This window comes from Manihot esculenta, chromosome 5, assembly GCF_001659605.2.
Source record: "Manihot esculenta cultivar AM560-2 chromosome 5, M.esculenta_v8, whole genome shotgun sequence".
NCBI lineage: Eukaryota > Viridiplantae > Streptophyta > Magnoliopsida > Malpighiales > Euphorbiaceae > Manihot > Manihot esculenta.
The window spans coordinates 3482439-3501828 of NC_035165.2; the positions used below are offsets into that span (position 1 = coordinate 3482439).

Sequence of the window (19390 nt, forward strand, 5' to 3'; positions counted from 1 at the left end):
AAATTCTGAGCTGCTATCATGTAATTAAGCTAGCGAATAGTACAATCTAAAATAGTGATAATAATTCTCAATCACTTCACTCGGAAAAAGATGCCTCAAAGCAACATGAGTAGAAAGTATATGTCTTGCTATTGCTATTAATTGAGTGCAGAATCATGTTTACATAAACGAAAGATGCATCAGATTCGTAATATTAAATTCCAGGGCATGATAGTACACAATTTATATATTGCAATATACTTCAAAAGTGGCAGTAAATCTAAATTAAATAGTGATTCAATTTCCGTCATATGGTGGAATTCTCTACACTTATTTTGTGTCTGAAATGGGAGAAGAAATGTTCCTTTTGGCATTTTCCTCCCTGCAACTGTGCAACGCAAAATGTGAATTCTTTTTCCCCACCGCCCCCCCCCCCAAAAAAAAAAAAAATTTCACAAATATTTGGAAACCATATAACATATAATTCAACTACATACGCGCTGAGCTTCTTTTCTTTTTTTTGTCTAAGCTGTGCTGAGCTTGAAAACAATGAAATATCACATCTCTCAGAAGATAATAAATTCCAAGAAATCTTCTGAATTTTTTTTGGAGATCCCATGGTTGACTCAATAAATAGCTTTTAAAATAACTAGCCATGAAGTTCAACAAAGCAATTGAAATGGCGATATTAAGGCCACAGTGGTGTAGAATACAATCTAAAGGCCAAAAGTAAAGATCCAAGACTTCCCAGGGTAATGTCCAAGGCATTGCTCTTAACAACTCCAGCAAACATTTAGTAATATCTTGTCAAGTTGATATCTAGTTTCATGACTGTATTGAATTTTGAATCCTATATGCAACTGAATACTTAAGTTGACAACCAACTGGAGTGCAAATCCAACACTTTTCCCTTCTGTTTGTCCACCCTGTTTTTCAAATTGTGCATAGGCTTTTCAATGTGCGAGTGCGCACATGCAAGTATATCTACAAGCAAAAAGATAGACTGGGCCATGATCTGTTTTCCTGACTGAATTTCATGTTACTAGGCTTAAAAATAATCTAACTTTTGAAAAGGCAGAAGACAACAAAAAAGGATATATCTACTATATTTTGGGTCCCCATAGGTCCAAAAGTCACAAAGCAAACCGCTCACTTTAGCACCAAGGCATTTCAGCACTAGGGCAACCTGTTTGATTCAGAGCTTTATGGTGGGATCATCGTTTGGAAAGTAAAAGCTATCTTAATATGTACATCTTTACATTTACCATTAATCCTGGGATTCCTAAAATTCAACAACTTTGAGGTTCAAAAGTCAAGTGTCACTCAGCCTCTAATCACAACACCCAACAAGTCAAACACTGGAAACGGCACTTGTAGGCCCAAAGGAAACAACTAATGCCCAAGCAACAAGAGGAAGGCCTCAAATGCACAAGAAATATGTATGCTAATTTCCACTTTGGCAACAATTTCTACGAACATGATAAACTAGAAATGGCCTAAAACAACTAAAGCAGTACCCACTCTCCAGTTAATCTACCAAATGATGTCATAATTCCAATATACTCACCGGGCCTTCTTCCGGGACTTAAATGGAAAATTGGACGGCGGCGATGGTGAAAATTCAAATGGCAAGTGAGGTGGTTCTGTCTCACCAGAAAGCATCCCCACAATTTCTTTCATGGTAGGCCGCTTGGTTGGTGATCTCTGCAAACAGAGCAGTGCAATTGTGATGCACAACAATGCCTGATCTTTATCCATTGAATGTATTAAAGGATCAACAAGATCCAAAAGTTTCCCATTGTATGCGAGTTGCCTAGCCCAAGAAATCAGATTTGCCCTCTCAAATTCTGAGATTGGTGAGGCAGTTACTTGCAGGGGTCTCCGACCAGAAACCACAACCAGAAGCAGAACCCCGAAGCTATACACATCACACTTCTCTGATAACAGGCCACCACCGCCATACTCTGGAGCAATATAACATACAGTTCCTCTCATGCTAGGCGTGCTACTAACACCACCACTCTTCGGTATCTCTCCACTTGCCCAATCTTGGCTGCTTCTTCGCCCATTTCTAAATTCACCGCTGTACCCATCCAACCACCAATCAATGCTGCCTCTGCTTCTCTTGCTCTTCCTTTTCTTTCTCCCTTCTACCTCATCGTCATCCTTCTGCCACCATGAATCTCCCCCATTACTCGAATTAAGTCCTCTTTTCTTCTTCTTCTTCTTTGTGAGCTCCTCGCAGAACTCTTCTTTCCACCACTCTCTGGGCTTTCTACTCTTCTCCTTCTTTTGCATTCTTTCCTCATCCAAAGATGCCCACCATTCCAATCTTTTCTTGTGCTTCTTCTTTGGCTCCATCGTCAAGCTTTTAGTTCTCAAAGGATTGTTTTCAACCGAGCTGGGAGATGCAATCCATTCACTGCTGGGTCTCGCCTTCTTAATCTCACTCCCAATCCACTCCATCACATAATCCTTTACTCTCCCTGACTCTGATCCGCCTCCATTATCCTGTTTCCACCACCAATCCCTTCTAGACCCACCCTTCTTCCCCCCATTAACCAAATCCTTCCCACTATCAACACTAAGCTTATCAAACCCAGCCTCCGAAACACTGCCTTTATCCACACCCATCTCCGGCGACACAGGAGCAACCATCTCCGGTGAAGCATCTGAATCTAAAACCCTAACGGCAAAACTCTCAGGCGATCGATCAACACCGACAGCAGTAGCACTATCCTCGAAGCCAGTCACCACACTCTCTATCTCCTCCAAAATCGACCCATTATCCTCGGCAACTACAAAAGCATCCTTCTTCTCCACAACGTTCTCCTCTGCCTTCAATCTTGCGAGTCCAAAATCACCAATCTTTGCATTAAAATCCAAGTCAAGCATTATATTACTGGGTTTAATATCACCGTGAATCACAGGAGGATTGCAGAAATGATGTAGATATTCAAGTCCTTTAGCAACATCTGTTACTAAATCAAATCTTTTTCTCCAATCCATAAGTTCTTCACACTTCCGATCTAGCAAAGCTTCCTGGAGGCTCCGGTTCTCCATAAGCTCGTACACCAAAATGAGCTTCCGTCTACGACGATCCGAGGAAAATCCCAGGAGAGAGACAATGTAAGGGGAGTGCAGAGAGGAGGCGAGAGAGAGCTCGTTGTGGAACTCACGCTCCCCTTGGAGTGAGCCATTGGGGTCCATGAGCTTGACTGCCAACGGCTGGTTTGTCGGAGGAAGAATGGCTTTATAAACTGAGCCAAATCCGCCATGGCCAAGCTGGTTGGAGGGAGAAAACGAAGCCGTGGCGCTCCGGAGGAGCGAATATGAAAAGCGGCGACATTGCTGCTGCTGCTGATGATGATTAGGAGATTTAAGGTCTGATGGAGCTGTACGGTTACGAGATAGTTTGCGGTAAAAAAAGAAAATGATGATAATGAAACAGAGCACAGTAAAAGTAAGAGCTCCAGCGAGAAGTGGAAAAAGGAGCTTCACATGGTGTTGGCTGTGGTGGCGGCGGTGGTTATTACTCAGCGGAGGTGAAGCGAGGAGGGATCTGCGCTGGCGAGATGGCATGGTAGTGAAATGGAAGGGAGCTATGAGGAAGTCATTAACTAAAATAGAAATAGCGTTAGAAGATAGAAGAGAGAAGAAAGTGAGGTTGGTTGGTTAATGATTACTAACGTCTATCTCCTCTATTCTCGACCGTGGTTATTGTGGGCGTTTCTTCAGCTGTGTACAAGAGGCCTGTTTGTTTCCTTTTCCTATTCTCGGAGGATAAGGAAAACGCTGGGTTGACAACGACGTCGTTAGATATCGATGCTTGTGGAACCAGTTACTTTGACTTTTTCCTCTACGTGTCGCCTCTTGGTTCGGTGGTCATTATCTTAATCTAATTGTCATGTGAGTAGGATTTAGTCGTGATCTATTGGCAACTGCACTACACTGAAGGAGAGAGGTTTCAACACGCGCGATCTAGTGCGCGTTAGATACATTAGAGATCACGTTGATCTACGATCTGGAGGCCTCACGTCGCTTACTATTCAGCCACGTTGGTAGGTCCATCCAAGGGTCTAAGAACCGTTTGGATGAGCAAATCGTTGGTACTCGGTAGAGGAATTCGATTTGGATTCTATGACTACGAGCGTAAATTCAAATAATTAAATAAAATTACTTTATTAATAATTTTTTAAGAAAGTAAGGAAAAGAGTAAAAATAAATGAATAAATAAATAAGTTGCTATAAAAATGAGTTGCATGGTAGACGGTAAATAAATATAATAAAAGTGAGTTTGGATTGTTGCGTTTGTTTGCTTCGGCGGTAGAGCGAGAAAAGGGCGAGTAAAACAAATTGTGGGCTTGTGACCTCCTGCTGCCTTGAACGGACCTTTGACCTGTTGCGAACTTTGCTGTTTCTTTTTTATAAGCCTCTTCAAACTGCAATTACCAAAATATCTCTCACAGCCGAAAAAAGAGTATTTTAAATTTCAACCACGTTATAAAAAAAATGTTTTAAATATGTTTGATGTTTGCACAAAATATTTACAAAATATATCAGTTTTGCACTTTAATATTTTAAATATATTACTCAATTCAATACAATTTCACATTGCATTATTGTTGTCAAAATAAGTCAACCTATAAATAAAAAATTTATTTTCAATAAAATTTGAATGCAAACAGTATTCGGAAATACAGGAGATAGAATGGGGGAGAGATGGGAAGGACAATTGAGTAATTTGGCGGGTAGTTTTTGACTTTAGTAAAACTTTGTAAAAGGAATCTGATCATCTGAGTACTGACTACACGTATAGACAGAGAAAGTATAAACAAATAGCTTTTTACCGCTTACAATAGAAGCAAGCAAACCAGCAGAGAATAAAACAGAAGAGAGACTGAGATCATGTGAGTCCCACCATCCTTCCCCTCTCTTATTACAAGTCTTCTAACCCACGCTTGTCGGGGGAGCTGACCCGGAGCCATTGATAGTTCCCAGACTGGTCCTATCATGACCTAAAAGAATATGGTATTTTATTTATGCATTTTTTTCAAAAAACAGACTTCTGGACTGACCTTAGGCACCAATATTTTTAAAAGAAAATAATAATAAATTGACAATACATAGTATCGAAATATTCTATGCAAGATTTGCCTATGATACGAAGCATCACCAGTATGTCTCTTTTTACTTAAAGACAAAATGCCTTGGAAGGCCAGGCTTATTTTTACCAATCTCATACATAACATTGATCCTTGAGAGGCTTGGTTGCTTATTCACATTTGTTAAAAGTTCAATTTCACGGGTCCAATTTCTATTTGATTTGGATGAGCTCATCAGAGTTCTAAACTATGGATCCTATACGTGAACTCCGAATGCGCTCAATAGCCATACGGCATGTCGTGATTTGAGCCATTTGCAAAGAGGATCCGTGATTCGAGCCTAAAGACCTTTGGATAACTACAGCCGATCAGTCTCAAATCAGCCTCATTTGGATCCCCCGGGCGAGTGAGCCCAAGAAATCAATATATAAGCTCCATTAGTGTCAATAATTCCATCCCAAGCCCAAGGTCATCCTGCTTTTTTTGTTCATAGTTCTTCAGGGAAATTGGGAAAAACCGCACAAAAGATTCAGCAATCATCTATGGGACGGATATGAATGTCAGTTTCACCAGAAAACACAGAATGTTATTTGTACACAATTGCTTAATAGTCTACTATGAATTCACGTATGGTAGAACATGAATTTGAAGAGGAAGATACAGTTGAAAATATGGAGAATAAACAATCAACTCAGATGAATTAACAGAAAGAACAATTGAAAAAACACTATTGAACAGAGTGCAAAATAAGTACTCATCCTAAAGAGTCGTGGGAATGCAAGCCAAGGCCTAATACACACATTATTCTGCAGTTGCACTACAGAGGCTTTGCCCCCCCATTTTCTTGCACGTTATTGACTGGAGTTGAGGAGCCACTTCTCTTGCTAGATTGCCCTGTGAATGTCCTACCCATGAACTTTCCCGCTTTACTCAGGCCAGTGCCAACAGCTCCGATGCTGCTGCCCACAATACCAACTCCGGCACCAACGCCAGTTCCCACAAGCCCAACTCCAGCACCAATGCCAGTACCCACCATCCCAACACCTGAACCCACCAGTGATGCAGCTCCATCAAGTGCATCCATTGTGCTCCCTATAACTCCTGCTTCTTTTAGCTTCTTTCTCTCTTCCAGAATCCTCTTCTCTTCTTCTAGAGCAGCCAATTGCTCCTCTTTGTTAAATTCATGGTACAAGACCTGCAAGTACAAACGAACTATATAACCAACACATGCGAGAAAGAGAGAGAGAGAGCGCCCCTGTACTAACACTCTAAGGATGATGATGTGACAGAAAATAATGGACAAATTCACATGAAAGTTCTAAGTATAAGATTTTCTCATTGATAATGACATCAGTTGAAGTACAGTATCTTAAGCACAAAGACACAAAATATGATTATTTATACATCTACCTTTATTGTAAGAGTTCCTCTATCCTTCTTATCCTTGATCTTCAACATGTCAAGGGATGGTAGCAGTCTTAACTCCATCTCTTTCCAAGTTTCTGCTTCCAGCTCAATTAAAGGCACTTTTGTTATTCCCAGTCTCTTGTCTTGCCCAATATCCTGATCAAACACCTGTTGGAAGAGTTTTATCACATCATTTGCATAAAAGGTAATAACTCTACCATGCTCTTTATTAAAAACCTTTTCCATGAATCAAATGGATCCTTAGCTGGAACATTGTCATCATATCTATAAAATAAAAATATAAAGCTCCACTAGGATGTAAACAAGCTGTCATAATTAGCCAAAATAGTGTAGCATGATCAGAAAGAGATGAAAGATAGAAGCAATTTAAAAACCTCAAGAATAAGTGTCTGAGTCTCCTTGTCTTCAGCAATCAACTCGAATGTTTGATCCCAAACTGGATTGAGGTTGTTCTCAACAACAGCTGATTTAACCTTGAATACAGGACGAATATATAAAACCACATAGGGATCAGATTTCCCAATCATTTCCATGTTCTTCAACTCATTTGCTTTCACTACTGTCACTGTAAGCTTTCCTTGTGGTTTAAGCTCTAGTTCACTGCATAACATCCCCCACCCCCCATCCACCCAAAAAAAGGGGAAAAAGTTAACATTTATGCCATGGCATGAGAAGATTCAAGAAGTAGCCTAAACCTGATAATATTTTAGATCATATATATGTAGCATATCCAGTATATCAGGTGGCAGCAATTTTCTGCTAACTAACGTCAAGTTAGAACTACAAGATCCTTTAAGTACGAACATGCGCTATTATGAGTGACCACAACATATGACATAAAAGTAGACAGCTCAGTGAACAATTTGGGCAGTAATATTATGTGACAGAATGCAAGAAGTTCTGAGCCCGAGCACAAAAATCATAAGGCTAATTATTACCTTGTATCAACAGGTATACCACCAATTGGAACAACAATCCTGTGAGGCCACTGAAGCATATCTGTGACAATTGAATGTACAGTGTCCTACAAAATTTGTGGCGAACAGCAAAATAATAAGACACCCAAGTTAATAAATAAATATAAAGGGAATCGGTCAGATTCCAAAAGAACTTACATCAATCATATCTGATAGTCCAGGAATGGCTGTTAAGCTTCCACCAACAGCTTTCAGAACATAATCAATTTTAGGCTTCGGCTGATCCATGTATCAAGAATCAATTATTTCAGAAACAATAGCCACTGTTAACAGTGTCCACAATCATTTAATATATGTCTCTCCAACTCATAATGTACTCAACTTTTTCTCCAACTCAAAGTCGTATAAGTATAATCAAATGCTATAAAAAGTAATACAAGAAATTATAAAAGCTGAAATAGAAAGAGCAGTAGTCTATTTTGTTTCCATTTATGCAACTCAACCATGACCCCTTAGGTTGAAGAAAAATTTTAAAGGTAAACAATAACCACATGTATGAGAAGTATCAACAACAGCAACTCCTTACGAATTTGGATGTGCATCTATTTTCTACGGCTTTGCAGATTTGTGCTGTATGCTGTGAGAACCCCAAAGGTCCACTAAGAAAAACACCTAGCCTAATGCTTCTATATAAAAAAAAAGGAAGTTGAAATATTTCATGCCATAGGAATAGAATAAGGAACCTAAGCATCACAAAAGGATCAACACAAACAGAATGAGACTTTAATTTCTCCCATCTGTCTCCCCTTCTCTGAAATCCTCATAATTCTATGTAACACCAATATGACATACTTCAGCAATCTCACTAGAAACTATTGCATAAACACATTTCTACTCGCTAGATATCATTGAAAGGGACACCCTAACCATTTAAACTTTGATACCTAAATAGGAAGTCCTAGATTCAAACCCCACTGGGATGGCAATAGAACAGGTGTATAAGATGGGAAGATTCCCTTATTGTACAGCTCAAGGCCCAGTAGGCTATAGATTGAGCATTGAGAGAGAGAGAGAGAGAGAGAGGTTACCGATGGTGTATTGAATAAAATTGAATGAAAGCATCAAGTCCAACCCCTAAAGCATTATCTTAAGCATATTAGATATAAAACAGAGTTTTAAAAAAGCCTGAAACTTTTTGAGATGTACCTCAGAAAGTAGAGCAACAACAACGGCGGAAATACACGGTATCTCCTCGGCAAGTTGGAAGATAACCCGAATAACAGTATAAACTTCAAGGTCTTTCAACTGCATCACATTGCATTATGAGATAAAATATTCACATGAAAGATTCATGCGAATCAACCAGAATAGACATAGCATTGGTTATTTTCAAAGTCATTCATGTACAAACCTGAATGGGTATAGAGGCAACAAGTGCAGCCTCAACGCCTAAAATGATACTTGGATCACCACCCCATCTGAAATCAATATCCATAATGATTTGTCCCTTCTTAAGACTCTGAACACGGATACCTGCATTAACAAAGTAATTAACCATGCGCGCACACACACACACACACAGAAATGAGAAATACAAATCAATGCCAATGTCACAAGTGGGCCTAATAAATAACAATATCCTTTTGAACATGCATTCACTTTCCTTGTGTTTGAACATGTGCATAAATGTGTACGAGGATGATTTTCATGGCAATAACAACTTATTTTCAATGGCATTAAGGGTCTGTTTTGCATTAATATTGAAGTTGTTGTGAAAAGCACTTTCTTAAATATATTAGTTAGAAATATTAAAATCAAAATTATATTTGACATAATTTAGTTATAAAAATATTAAAGTAACAAAACAACTTCCAAATTACTTTTTCCAACATCATCTAAAATTATACTTTTCTGAAAAGTGCTTGTCTGGCCATATCAACCATAACGTCAAATGGGCTCTAAAATACAATTGATGCTATCAAACTAAAGATAAGTATTGATGAACTAATTACCTGATATCTGTAGGCATACAACAACAACAACAACAACAACAACAATAAAAACAAGGAGCAATATACACAAATATTGGAAAGGACTATCTATTTATTCGCACCTTCAATCTTGGGTGGCACAGTTCCAAGAGAAAATTTGCTAAACTTTAATGATGTAATCCCTGGTGGTCGATAGTCTTCCAATAATGGTTCAACAGATTCTTTGACAACCATTGTAGCTGCCTATATACAAACATATCCAACAATTTTAACTTAATAGTTAATATTTAGGAAACAAAACTTGATTTATATTTTATATATCCATTAAAGTTTTTTTGAAATCTTCAACCCACAGCCATCTCCCACAAACAATAAATAAATAAATAACCTACCACCCCTACCCTCCCCTATCATCATATTCCTTTGCCAATGAGCTTTATTTCAAAGAAACGAGAGAAAAAAAATATGTAATTCAGTAATGGCCAAATTTGCACTTGAATGTGAATGGTATCTATCTTTATGTTGGACAAAACAATCATACCAGCAACAACATTTTCTCAAAATATTTTGACTAGTCACATCTAATTGTATACTAAACTAAGTGAAAAGAAAAGCATAAGGCTTACATCTGCAATGAACGGCCATAATTTGCTCAATTGCTTGTTCAGCCATTTCACCTGGCAAAAGTCAACAAAGTATGACATGATTAATTAGACCGTGAACATGAAAGAAAGCGTCAAACCAGATCCAATCATGTAAACAGTTGTGTTTCTTAAATATAGTATAACAACTTTAGAATTCACAAAGTAATTATCAGTTTTCAAAAATAATACATGATATGTAAACTTGTATCCAATCGCAGAAGACAATTTGGTAAAGCAAATTGATGTTGATGGACATTAGTTAAAAAAAAAAAAATTGGTACGTAATATTTGACTTTCTCAACATAGGGAAGATGTATATTAAGAAACTTAGAAGTTGCAACAAACCATGCCATAACATTTATGTGAAAATAAGAGAAGAAAAAAAATCATATTTCATATTTTAGGATATCACGCCTCATTGTTTATTATTAGAAAAAAAAAAGAGAGAGAGAAAAAACTCATGTTTAAGTAACCCAAACATTTAAAATAGTCTGGAAAATGAATGACCCGCATGAAAGCATATGAAGGAAAATGGCAGACCTGCTCAAAGGCAGGAAATGATATCCATTCTGGAAAATTATCACCACATATTTTCTTCAAATCATCCCTGTTTAAAGACCCAAGAAGTTTTATATCAACTGCCTGCAGAGGAAAATTTACACAGTTAATATAGGCATTCCAAAAATTGAAACAGATTTCAATAGTTCATATATATGTAAGAAATGACGATTTCAGAGAATAAGGCTGAAAAAACCACATATATTAGTGCCGGCAACTGATACCCTAATCAACATTTCTATGAACATGCATCTGAAACTAAGCATAACCCAGCTGTAAAATATGATGAACAAGAGTCAGCATTAATTATCTTCCTGAGTTAAAGATCACAGAGATCACTAACTTGCATGCTAATTTAATAATTAAATGTGCACCTGAGGCTTGCAAGTTATGAAAATAAATGTATTCTTCATTACCCTTGAGTTCACATAAAGATAACAATCCTACTAAGAGCCCTCCCCATCAACTCGTTCACAATCCCTTCTAAAGAAGAATCATTTCAGTTTGAAATTTTCATCATCAAAAAAGTAACTCAAGTGACCATAAAATGAAATAGTTGTGTGGAAGTAAGAAACCAGATAAGGCAAGTTCAAACTACAGCCTCAAGATATTGAATACTTGAGTTGGTGATGTTGCGACTTGAAAATATGAGAAAACGGTCACCAGTAATCGAGTAAAAAAACAAAGAGAATAGAGCAATGAAATTTTTAAATCCCCTAACACTGAATTAAGAAGAAGTTGAGTTAGCCAATTAGCTGACCCACACTTATAACAAATTATTAGAAGACATAACTGAGCAACTTGCGGACACTTTGAACCACTCTCCCGGATATACTGAACAATTGAACATAAAAAATACGATTCACCAAAAATTCTAGAATCGTTCCAAATACTCTATTCAAATTCGTATATCACAAATGTTAAAATTATAATGCTCAATAAAGACATTGCTAGTAAAATTCAAGGCAGTTCGCAAGCAACGCGATAAGAGCACTCTACAAACACTACCTATAAGTTCCAAAGCTCTGACTCAGTTCATAAATTCAGCCTAGATAGAGTCAAAATCAGCTTAAAAAGGGATTGGGAACAATAAGAATAACAAAAATAGCGGACCTTGGCAACTCGCTTGGTGCTTCGGTACCTCATCATGTGCTTCCATCCCGCCATCACCGCGATCCCAAATATCATCCCCAGAAAGATCCCAGAAACTAGTCCCATTTTCCCAAGAAATACACAGGACTAAATTCCCCTGAGAAAAGAGAAAATCAATCCGTCAGATAAAGAAAAAACAAAATTCCAAACGATTAGCAGAGAAACGCCAACACATAAGGAGTCAATTCTTACAGTGAAATAGAAGAATGTAGGAGAGTCAGATGAGGAAATCAAAAATTAGGGATCAGTCTTAAGACAAAAGATCAGTAAAAGCTTTACGCTGAGTGCAAAAGATTGGGAATAAAAAAATCTAGAGCTTATCTCTCTACAAGGATAGCTTCGATTTTCTCGCTCTAAAAGTCTCTATCGAAGTTTTGTGGTGGTGTGAGCATTTGCTTCGCAAGATTGGAGAGGAACATGAAAAAGCATAGAAACGAAGGGGTCGGGTAGGCCAGAGGAGATAAGGAGTTGGACTTCTCTCTGTATTCAATTCAATTTCTTGTTTTAATTGCACCTGTCTGTCAGTTTTCGTGGCTTTGTTTGGAAACGTTTTTATGTTTTCATAGTTTGTTCCGTTGTTTTCCACATTTTGTCCTGTTTGGGCTAGCTGGAGTTCCTGCTCCTGTTCAGATTCTAGCTGTTTCCATTCTCGATTTGGATATTGTAGTGTACTCGATTTCTGTTAAAAGAAACTTTCAATATCTTTAATTAGAAATAAATTCAATTAAATTTCCATATTTTTAGTCAAATAAATTCAATATAAATTTTAACTAATTAAATTCACGTATTTTTATTAAATAATAAATAAATTATAATATAATATAATACTATTACTTTTTAATAATAAAATATTTTAAATTTGAAATATTAAAAATTTATTATTTTACTTAACATAAAAATTAAAAAAATACACATAAACAGTAAATTATTTTTAAAATTATAAATTTATTATATAAAAAATAATTTTTATTATTAAACATTAATATCATGTTAAGTAAAAATTTATTTAATTTTTGAGAAAAAAATTATTTAATAAAAAAAATAAATTACACAAAGTATATGAATTTAATTGAAATTTTATTTATTATTAATTGCTTGAAATATATTAAAAAGTTTTTAAAAAAAACAATAGAAAATTAGATATTAAATTAACTAAAATCCAGGAGCAACAATCTACTGGTTTTTAAAAATCAAATTTAGTATATGTCAAATTTTGGTATAATTTAAAAAATTAAGCAATATTTTATTTAAGATATACATTTTAAGTATTTAAAATATTTTTAAATTTCTTTCATTTAATTGTTGATATTTTGTTGATTTAACATAATAAAGTAAATTAAATTAATGTTGAAATTAAAATAAAAGATTGTTATTAATTTTTAACAACTTGGGGAATATATGTATTAGTTTAATAAATTATAAATGGATCAATAATTTACCCTAAGTGATCATTAGATATTTTTTTAAAAAAGAAAACTGCTTTTATTTTTATTTTTATTTTTAATTAAACTTGAGGGGACCATGCACGTAGTGAAAATGATATAAAGCTGTTTCATTAAATTTCTCATCACACTTTCTTACTTGCACATCGGTTTATGTCTTCGACTGCAATACTTCTCAAACTGTTTACCGACAAACAAACCGTAACTTCTGTGGTCACCCATGCTCTCTCTCTCTCTTTGTATTTTTCTAGAGATAAATTATCTCATTTGCTATTTTCTTTGTTGAGGCTAAGTCTCTTCTAAAAAGAGAAGACTATTTGCCTCTGTCAATAGTGTAGATTTAACGGTTGTAAAATATTTTAGATAAATTATATTTTAATTTTTAAATTTTAATATAAATAATGAATCGATTTTTATACTTTTAAAATCGAATACTTCAATTTTTATATAATCAATCCGTTTAAATTATAAATATTTTCTTTGTTTTTTCTGTTAGAAATATACAAATATACTTATTACTCTTTTTAAATTGATAAAATATATTTGAGTTCTTTACATAATTAATACATCGGTCTTTATATTTTTAAAACAACACACTTAAATTTTTTTATGATCAGTTCGTTCTCATCTATTATAATTTAAATATTTTTATCCTTCATTTTTTAATTGAAATAACACTTAAGTTCTCATTAACTTTTATTTATAATATCTCATTATCGAACGTAATTTCAACACGTTTTTTATATTATTCTTAACATTGAATTAAATATTTTTCTAACTAGTTTTATATTTTTTGATGATATTTCGTATAAAAGTAAAAGAGAATTAGATTTCATAAAAAAAATGTTAAAAAGTGTTGAAATTGACTTGACCATCAATTTGAAAAAATCCACCAGATGATCATACTTCACATAAATTAGAAATTGTCCAGACCCGTAAACTGAGTTAATTATATTTAGATGATGGATTTAACTAACAATTTTCTCAAAATAAAAAGATCAAATCTTCTCATTAAAAGTTGTGGGACTCACTCGATTTTTCCTCATTCAGTGCGGCATCATATCCTCCTCAAATCAATAAATTCTCTCATAAGAATAAATATATTAAAGTAATGAATAATTAATATTTCTAAAAGGACTTTAATAGAGTTAAAGCACCTATATAAGCCCATATTTGTGAAAAGTCGCATCCATCATTTATCATTCATCTTCAATTATCTTTTCTCTTTTATATTTTATTTTAAAGTTATAAATGGTTAAACTTTTATTTCTAGTTAGAGTTAAGGTGAAACTTAAGTTTATACATGAATTATGAATTGTGAGATCTAAACTTAATTATTTATCTTTTATTTTTATAATATTTATGCAATTTCAGCTTTTAATGTTATTATTGCTTTGTTATATGATAAACAGGGCCTATTATTCATAATTTTTAAGTGATATATTGTTAATTTGAAGGTTTGAAATCCGTAATTATTTAAGTTATTCAATTACAAGTAATAATTAGTGTAACCTACTAAAAAATTGTATGATTTAGTTTAAACTCACCACGCGGTTTGATTTATTGATTAGAATTGAATCTCTCTAATTTTTAAAGTAGTTGATAAATAAAATTTCAAAAGTATTATTTAGGCGATTTGTTGATTAGGGTTAATTAGTGAATATTTATTAATTAATTTAAATATAATTAGAGATTGATTTGTAGAGCGTTTTCTATGATTATAATTAATTTATTAGAACAAATAAAAGTATTTTTATTTTTATAATTAATTTTCAAACTAAAATTGATTTACACTTCAATTAAAGCTTGTTTACATTTATTTTATTATCTTTTAATTATCATTTTCTTTAATTATTTTAATATTTATTTTAACTCATTATCCAAACTCTCATTTTATTTTTATTATTTATTTTTCTATCGTTATTTGAAAATTCTTAACGTTAATTCTCAATAAATTTGATTATATTCTCTTATATGTAATTCATATTTGTTGATTTTTAATAGATTATATTTGATAGCTTTCATACCCATCATCTCATTTAACTAAATTTTAATATTTTTATTCTTCGATTTTATTTATTAATATACTTCAATATTTATAATTTCAAAAATTTTAAAAAATACATATAACTTCACTTATTTTTTTTAAGTAACTTCAATTAATTTTAAATGGTACTTTTAGAAAAAAAATTGATCATCCATTAGTTTTAAATTAATGTATATAATAGATAAAAAAAACTGTAATTTTAGACGGATTAAATATAAAGAGATTTAAAAATTTAATTTTAAGAATATAAAAATTAATCCTTCAATTACATTAGAATTTATGACTAAAATGTAGTTTATATAATATAAAATTATAACTTATATTAAAAAAAATTTAAGTGATAATAAGAATATTTTAGGTATTTAAAATATTTATTATTCCTTTGACCACTTTGACCAATTAATTAATAGAATTATAAATAGAATGACCTCTAATTTAGATAAAATAATTATATAAAAATTTAAATATTTAATTTTAAAAATACAAAAAATTATTCACCCAACCATTCATTAATTATTTTAAAATTAAAAGATTAAAACGTAATTTATCTAAACATTTTTATTAATTGTGTACTTTGTTATTGTAGGTGTTCATTGAAAAGTGGGCTTCAGGTCCTACCTTTTTTTTAACTATAAAAGGAAGTAGAGTTTTTAAGGAAAGTCCACTTTAATGGTAGTTTACCGGATTTCAAAGCATTAACGGTGACCATCAAGAATTTTCTATTGTTTTCTTTCAAATTTGGTATCTCGCAATCTATACGGTTCATGTTTTCGATAAACGAGCTTTATATCACTGTCCATCACATTCTTTGTAAGTGGGTTGCAGTGTAGCTGTTCGAGATTTAAATGATGAATTTATGATTTTGAAACCACGGTAATATTTTATATATGATATTATACTGTTCGGTAAAAACATTCTTACAATGTTTTTCAAATAGATTCGGTAAACACAGAATATCGCAGTAAATATATTAGCTTTAAGAGTTCTCAAAGTGGATTTATTTGCTTATAGTTCAGCTTATTAAGTGTTTTTGTCAATAATTCAACAAATTGTACATTCAAAATTAATATGCAAGCACCTATTTAGGCGGCAAATTGCAGAAGAGACAGGGAAAAAATGAAATGCACATCCAAATGTCAACCGCACATTCAATACTAGCATGCAAGTAACGATTAAGATGACAAATTACAAAAGAATAAATCTAAATTCAGATGAAAAAATAATAGAATCAAACAATGAAAAGGTAAGACAAATTAAGATGTAAAACTTGACTCCCTACCACCAACCAACTATTCAAGAATAACAAGAAGGTTGAATCTCCAATAAGACGACCATTACTCGAAAGAAGTGATACGATGAAACTGGCTAGGAGTGTGATCCTAATTGTCGATATAAGCAAAATGAACTCTCTCTTCGAGCAGTCACTGAAAGCTTTATATGTCAAAACTCAAAATCAAATGAACAAATGACTAATAAACGAAACCATAAATAAAAATAAATATTTAATTTCACAGAAAAAACACCCGTTAAAAATATAATGGCATAAACAGTTTGAGAGAAAATCAAAAAACAAAAATTTCCCCTCTAGGTGTAAAACTACCACGGATCGCCCTTTCGCATTTTCACTCTTCCGTCTAAGTTTTCGCTTAAGCTCACAAATGCAATATTTCACATATTAAGGTTTATTAAATTTAATTATTAATTATTAATTTTACATTGACAATATTAAAAAAATATAATATTATATTTAAAAGGATAAAAGCTATAGCTTTTTATCTTATTGATGTAAAATCAACAATAAATGACTGTAATATTACAACTGTTAGAAAACTCCTTATTGTTATGCCTAGCCTATTGTAATTGTCATAAAATTCGTACAGACATAAATTTTATAATACTCTCTTTGATTTTTTATTTGTTAGAACTTTCTTTTAAATAACATTTTATAATTTAACGTAGTTTTTCTAAAACGTTAATTAGATTCATTATATTTGCATATACATTTTAATTAATCGAACGAAATATATTATCTTTATTTTTATTAAATCTAAATTTTAATATATTTATTAATATTCTTAACTTGCATAAAAAACCTTTAAACCATAAATAAAAAAAATTATAACAAAATATTAATTAGATAATACAAGAGACGTACACTTATCAGTATCCATTTAATGCATCCCACTAATTTAAGAAAAATGTAATTTTAATATCAAGTGCATATTTGTATAGTGTGTCCGTTACTAAATTTAATATTTTTCTTGTGTATGAAACATTACACTTTGTAAGATTTATTAAATATAGTTATATATTATTAATTTCGTAAATATAAAATCACATAAGAATTAATAGTATAATATCATACAAAAATATAATTTATTATATTATTTATGTAAATTTAATAATACATATTTCTCTTATTTAGAATGATCATTTTGTAAACAAATAATTCAAACTAATTTTTATAAAATTATGCATGATTTTATTTTATTTTTAAATAAAATATTACATAAATTAAAAAAACTGATTTTTTCCATTTTAAATAAAAAATAGAAAATAATTAAATTCTTGTGAAAAAATAGAAAATAATTAAATTCTTGTGATTTTTTTTTCTGTAAAGAAATGGGATTAAATTTAATGAACTATAAGAATTATAATACTGGATTAATTAAAATTATAGCTTTTTTGTACTTATAGAGTGCATTGGATAACATTTTAACAAATACATACTTGCGCTTATTAGAAAAAAAAAAGAGCTTGTTTAATTAAATTGATTTTTCTAGGTACTAATCATATAAGATTAGAATTTTAAACAAGAAGAGTCTGACAGCCAGCTAATGTCGTGATCTGATCCATTGTCAAGGACCAATCGGAGGACAATTAATGAAAGTAGTACCAATAGAAGACGTAGGAACATATGAAACCTTTTTTTTTCTTCACCTGCCAGTACAGCTAAGATATAAAATAGTTTAATATAATTTTTATTAATTCAATCTCTTAGCCTTTGGTTTAAGTACTCAACCACTAAATGAAAGGCGAAGAAAGAAGCAGAAGGGGAGCGTGACTGGTTTGGGGTTGAGTCTTTTTTTATTTTTATTTTTTTTAATCTCAATTTTTTTGTTTGGTATTCATTCTTAATAGTAACGTGTCCAAAGATAGAAAAAAAGAATTATATAATTTTAGTTGACATTTCGCGATAATTTTTCTTCTAATTTAAGATATCGGTGATTTTGAATTTGTGTTGAAATTTATTTTGACTCTGTTTTAAGTGATTGAATATGTAAAAGTAAAGGGTTGTTGATTCGGTATAGTAATATGAAGTTGTTTGTTAGTTGTAGAAACCGACTTCTGCTTGCTACAAGGATTTTGCATGATGTCGAAGGTGGAATTCCAAAAAGTTATAGGCCAGTATTTATTGCAGACTCTTCTATACTATTTGATGATGTTTGATTTATTTGTTATTTGGCGTGATGATATAGAATTTGCATTTGCATCACTTCATTCTAAGTATTTCTATTGGATTTTAGGGGTTTATTGAGATTAGTAATATCATAATGGATAGAGTGCAATCCTTTAATAATAGTTATTTTTATCATTAAATGTGACTTAATTTAATTTATCTTTACTGATTTAGTTTGTATTAATTTGAGCTGAACTTTATTTGATTGAGTTTTGTAATGGTTCTCATTTGGCTGTACTCTTTTACTCAATAAGCCATGCAAACGTAATCTCTTTTGTATAGTAAAAAAAAATAAATTATAAACATAACACAGAACAAACCAAAGAACAAAGATGGGCCTTTTTTTTCTCTCATGGCTGATTGAAAGTTGCTGGGCGCTTCGCTTTCAAAGCGTTTTCGGTGTGTAGGATTTAGCCCATGTTTGTAAACCGGGCTTCAATTTTCGTCGCGTTTCGTTTCATAGTCGTAGCCCCTCTCTCCAAAGCATTTAACCGGAATTTTATTTATTTATTTATTATTATTGTTATTATTATTATAATTATTACTATTGCAATTTAAATTAAAAGGAGGAGAATAATGCTAGGATACTACGTACATCACAAAGTGATAAAATAAACATTAATTGTTTATATATAAACTAAATTATTTTATCTAAAAAAACTCATAA

At 32.4% G+C, this 19390-nt stretch overlaps 2 protein-coding genes across 2 annotated transcripts; both read right to left on the reverse strand.

The window, feature by feature from the left end:
• Positions 1-1239: 1239 nt before the first annotated feature.
• LOC110615561 (receptor-like serine/threonine-protein kinase At2g45590) lies at positions 1240-3739 on the reverse strand. The gene has a single exon (XM_021757490.2). It carries the CDS (start codon positions 3559-3561, stop codon positions 1543-1545), a length of 2019 nt encoding a protein of 672 aa, XP_021613182.1. The 5' UTR covers positions 3562-3739; the 3' UTR covers positions 1240-1542.
• A 1890-nt stretch (positions 3740-5629) lies between these two features.
• LOC110615671 (calcium-dependent lipid-binding protein) lies at positions 5630-12292 on the reverse strand. The gene is made up of 12 exons (XM_021757670.2): positions 11967-12292; positions 11736-11871; positions 10605-10706; positions 10047-10097; positions 9543-9663; positions 8841-8962; positions 8636-8734; positions 7628-7708; positions 7451-7536; positions 6887-7112; positions 6495-6659; positions 5630-6279 (listed from the first exon to the last, which is right to left on the reverse strand). Exons 2-12 carry the CDS (start codon positions 11838-11840, stop codon positions 5902-5904), a joined length of 1536 nt encoding a protein of 511 aa, XP_021613362.1. The 5' UTR covers positions 11841-11871; positions 11967-12292; the 3' UTR covers positions 5630-5901.
• Positions 12293-19390: the final 7098 nt, after the last annotated feature.

Excerpts from the sequence above, each read along its gene's own strand:
- LOC110615561 (XM_021757490.2), bottom strand. The coding sequence starts at position 3,561 with ATGCCATCTCGCCAGCGCAGATCCCTCCTCGCTTCACCTCCGCTGAGT.
- LOC110615671 (XM_021757670.2), bottom strand. The coding sequence starts at position 11,840 with ATGGGACTAGTTTCTGGGATCTTTCTGGGGATGATATTTGGGATCGCG. Across the intron at positions 7,709-8,635 it reads TTGTTGCTCTACTTTCTGAG|CCGAAGCCTAAAATTGATTA; the intron begins GTACATCTCAAA and ends TACATGGATCAG. Across the intron at positions 7,537-7,627 it reads GACTATCAGATATGATTGAT|GACACTGTACATTCAATTGT; the intron begins GTAAGTTCTTTT and ends CAAATTTTGTAG.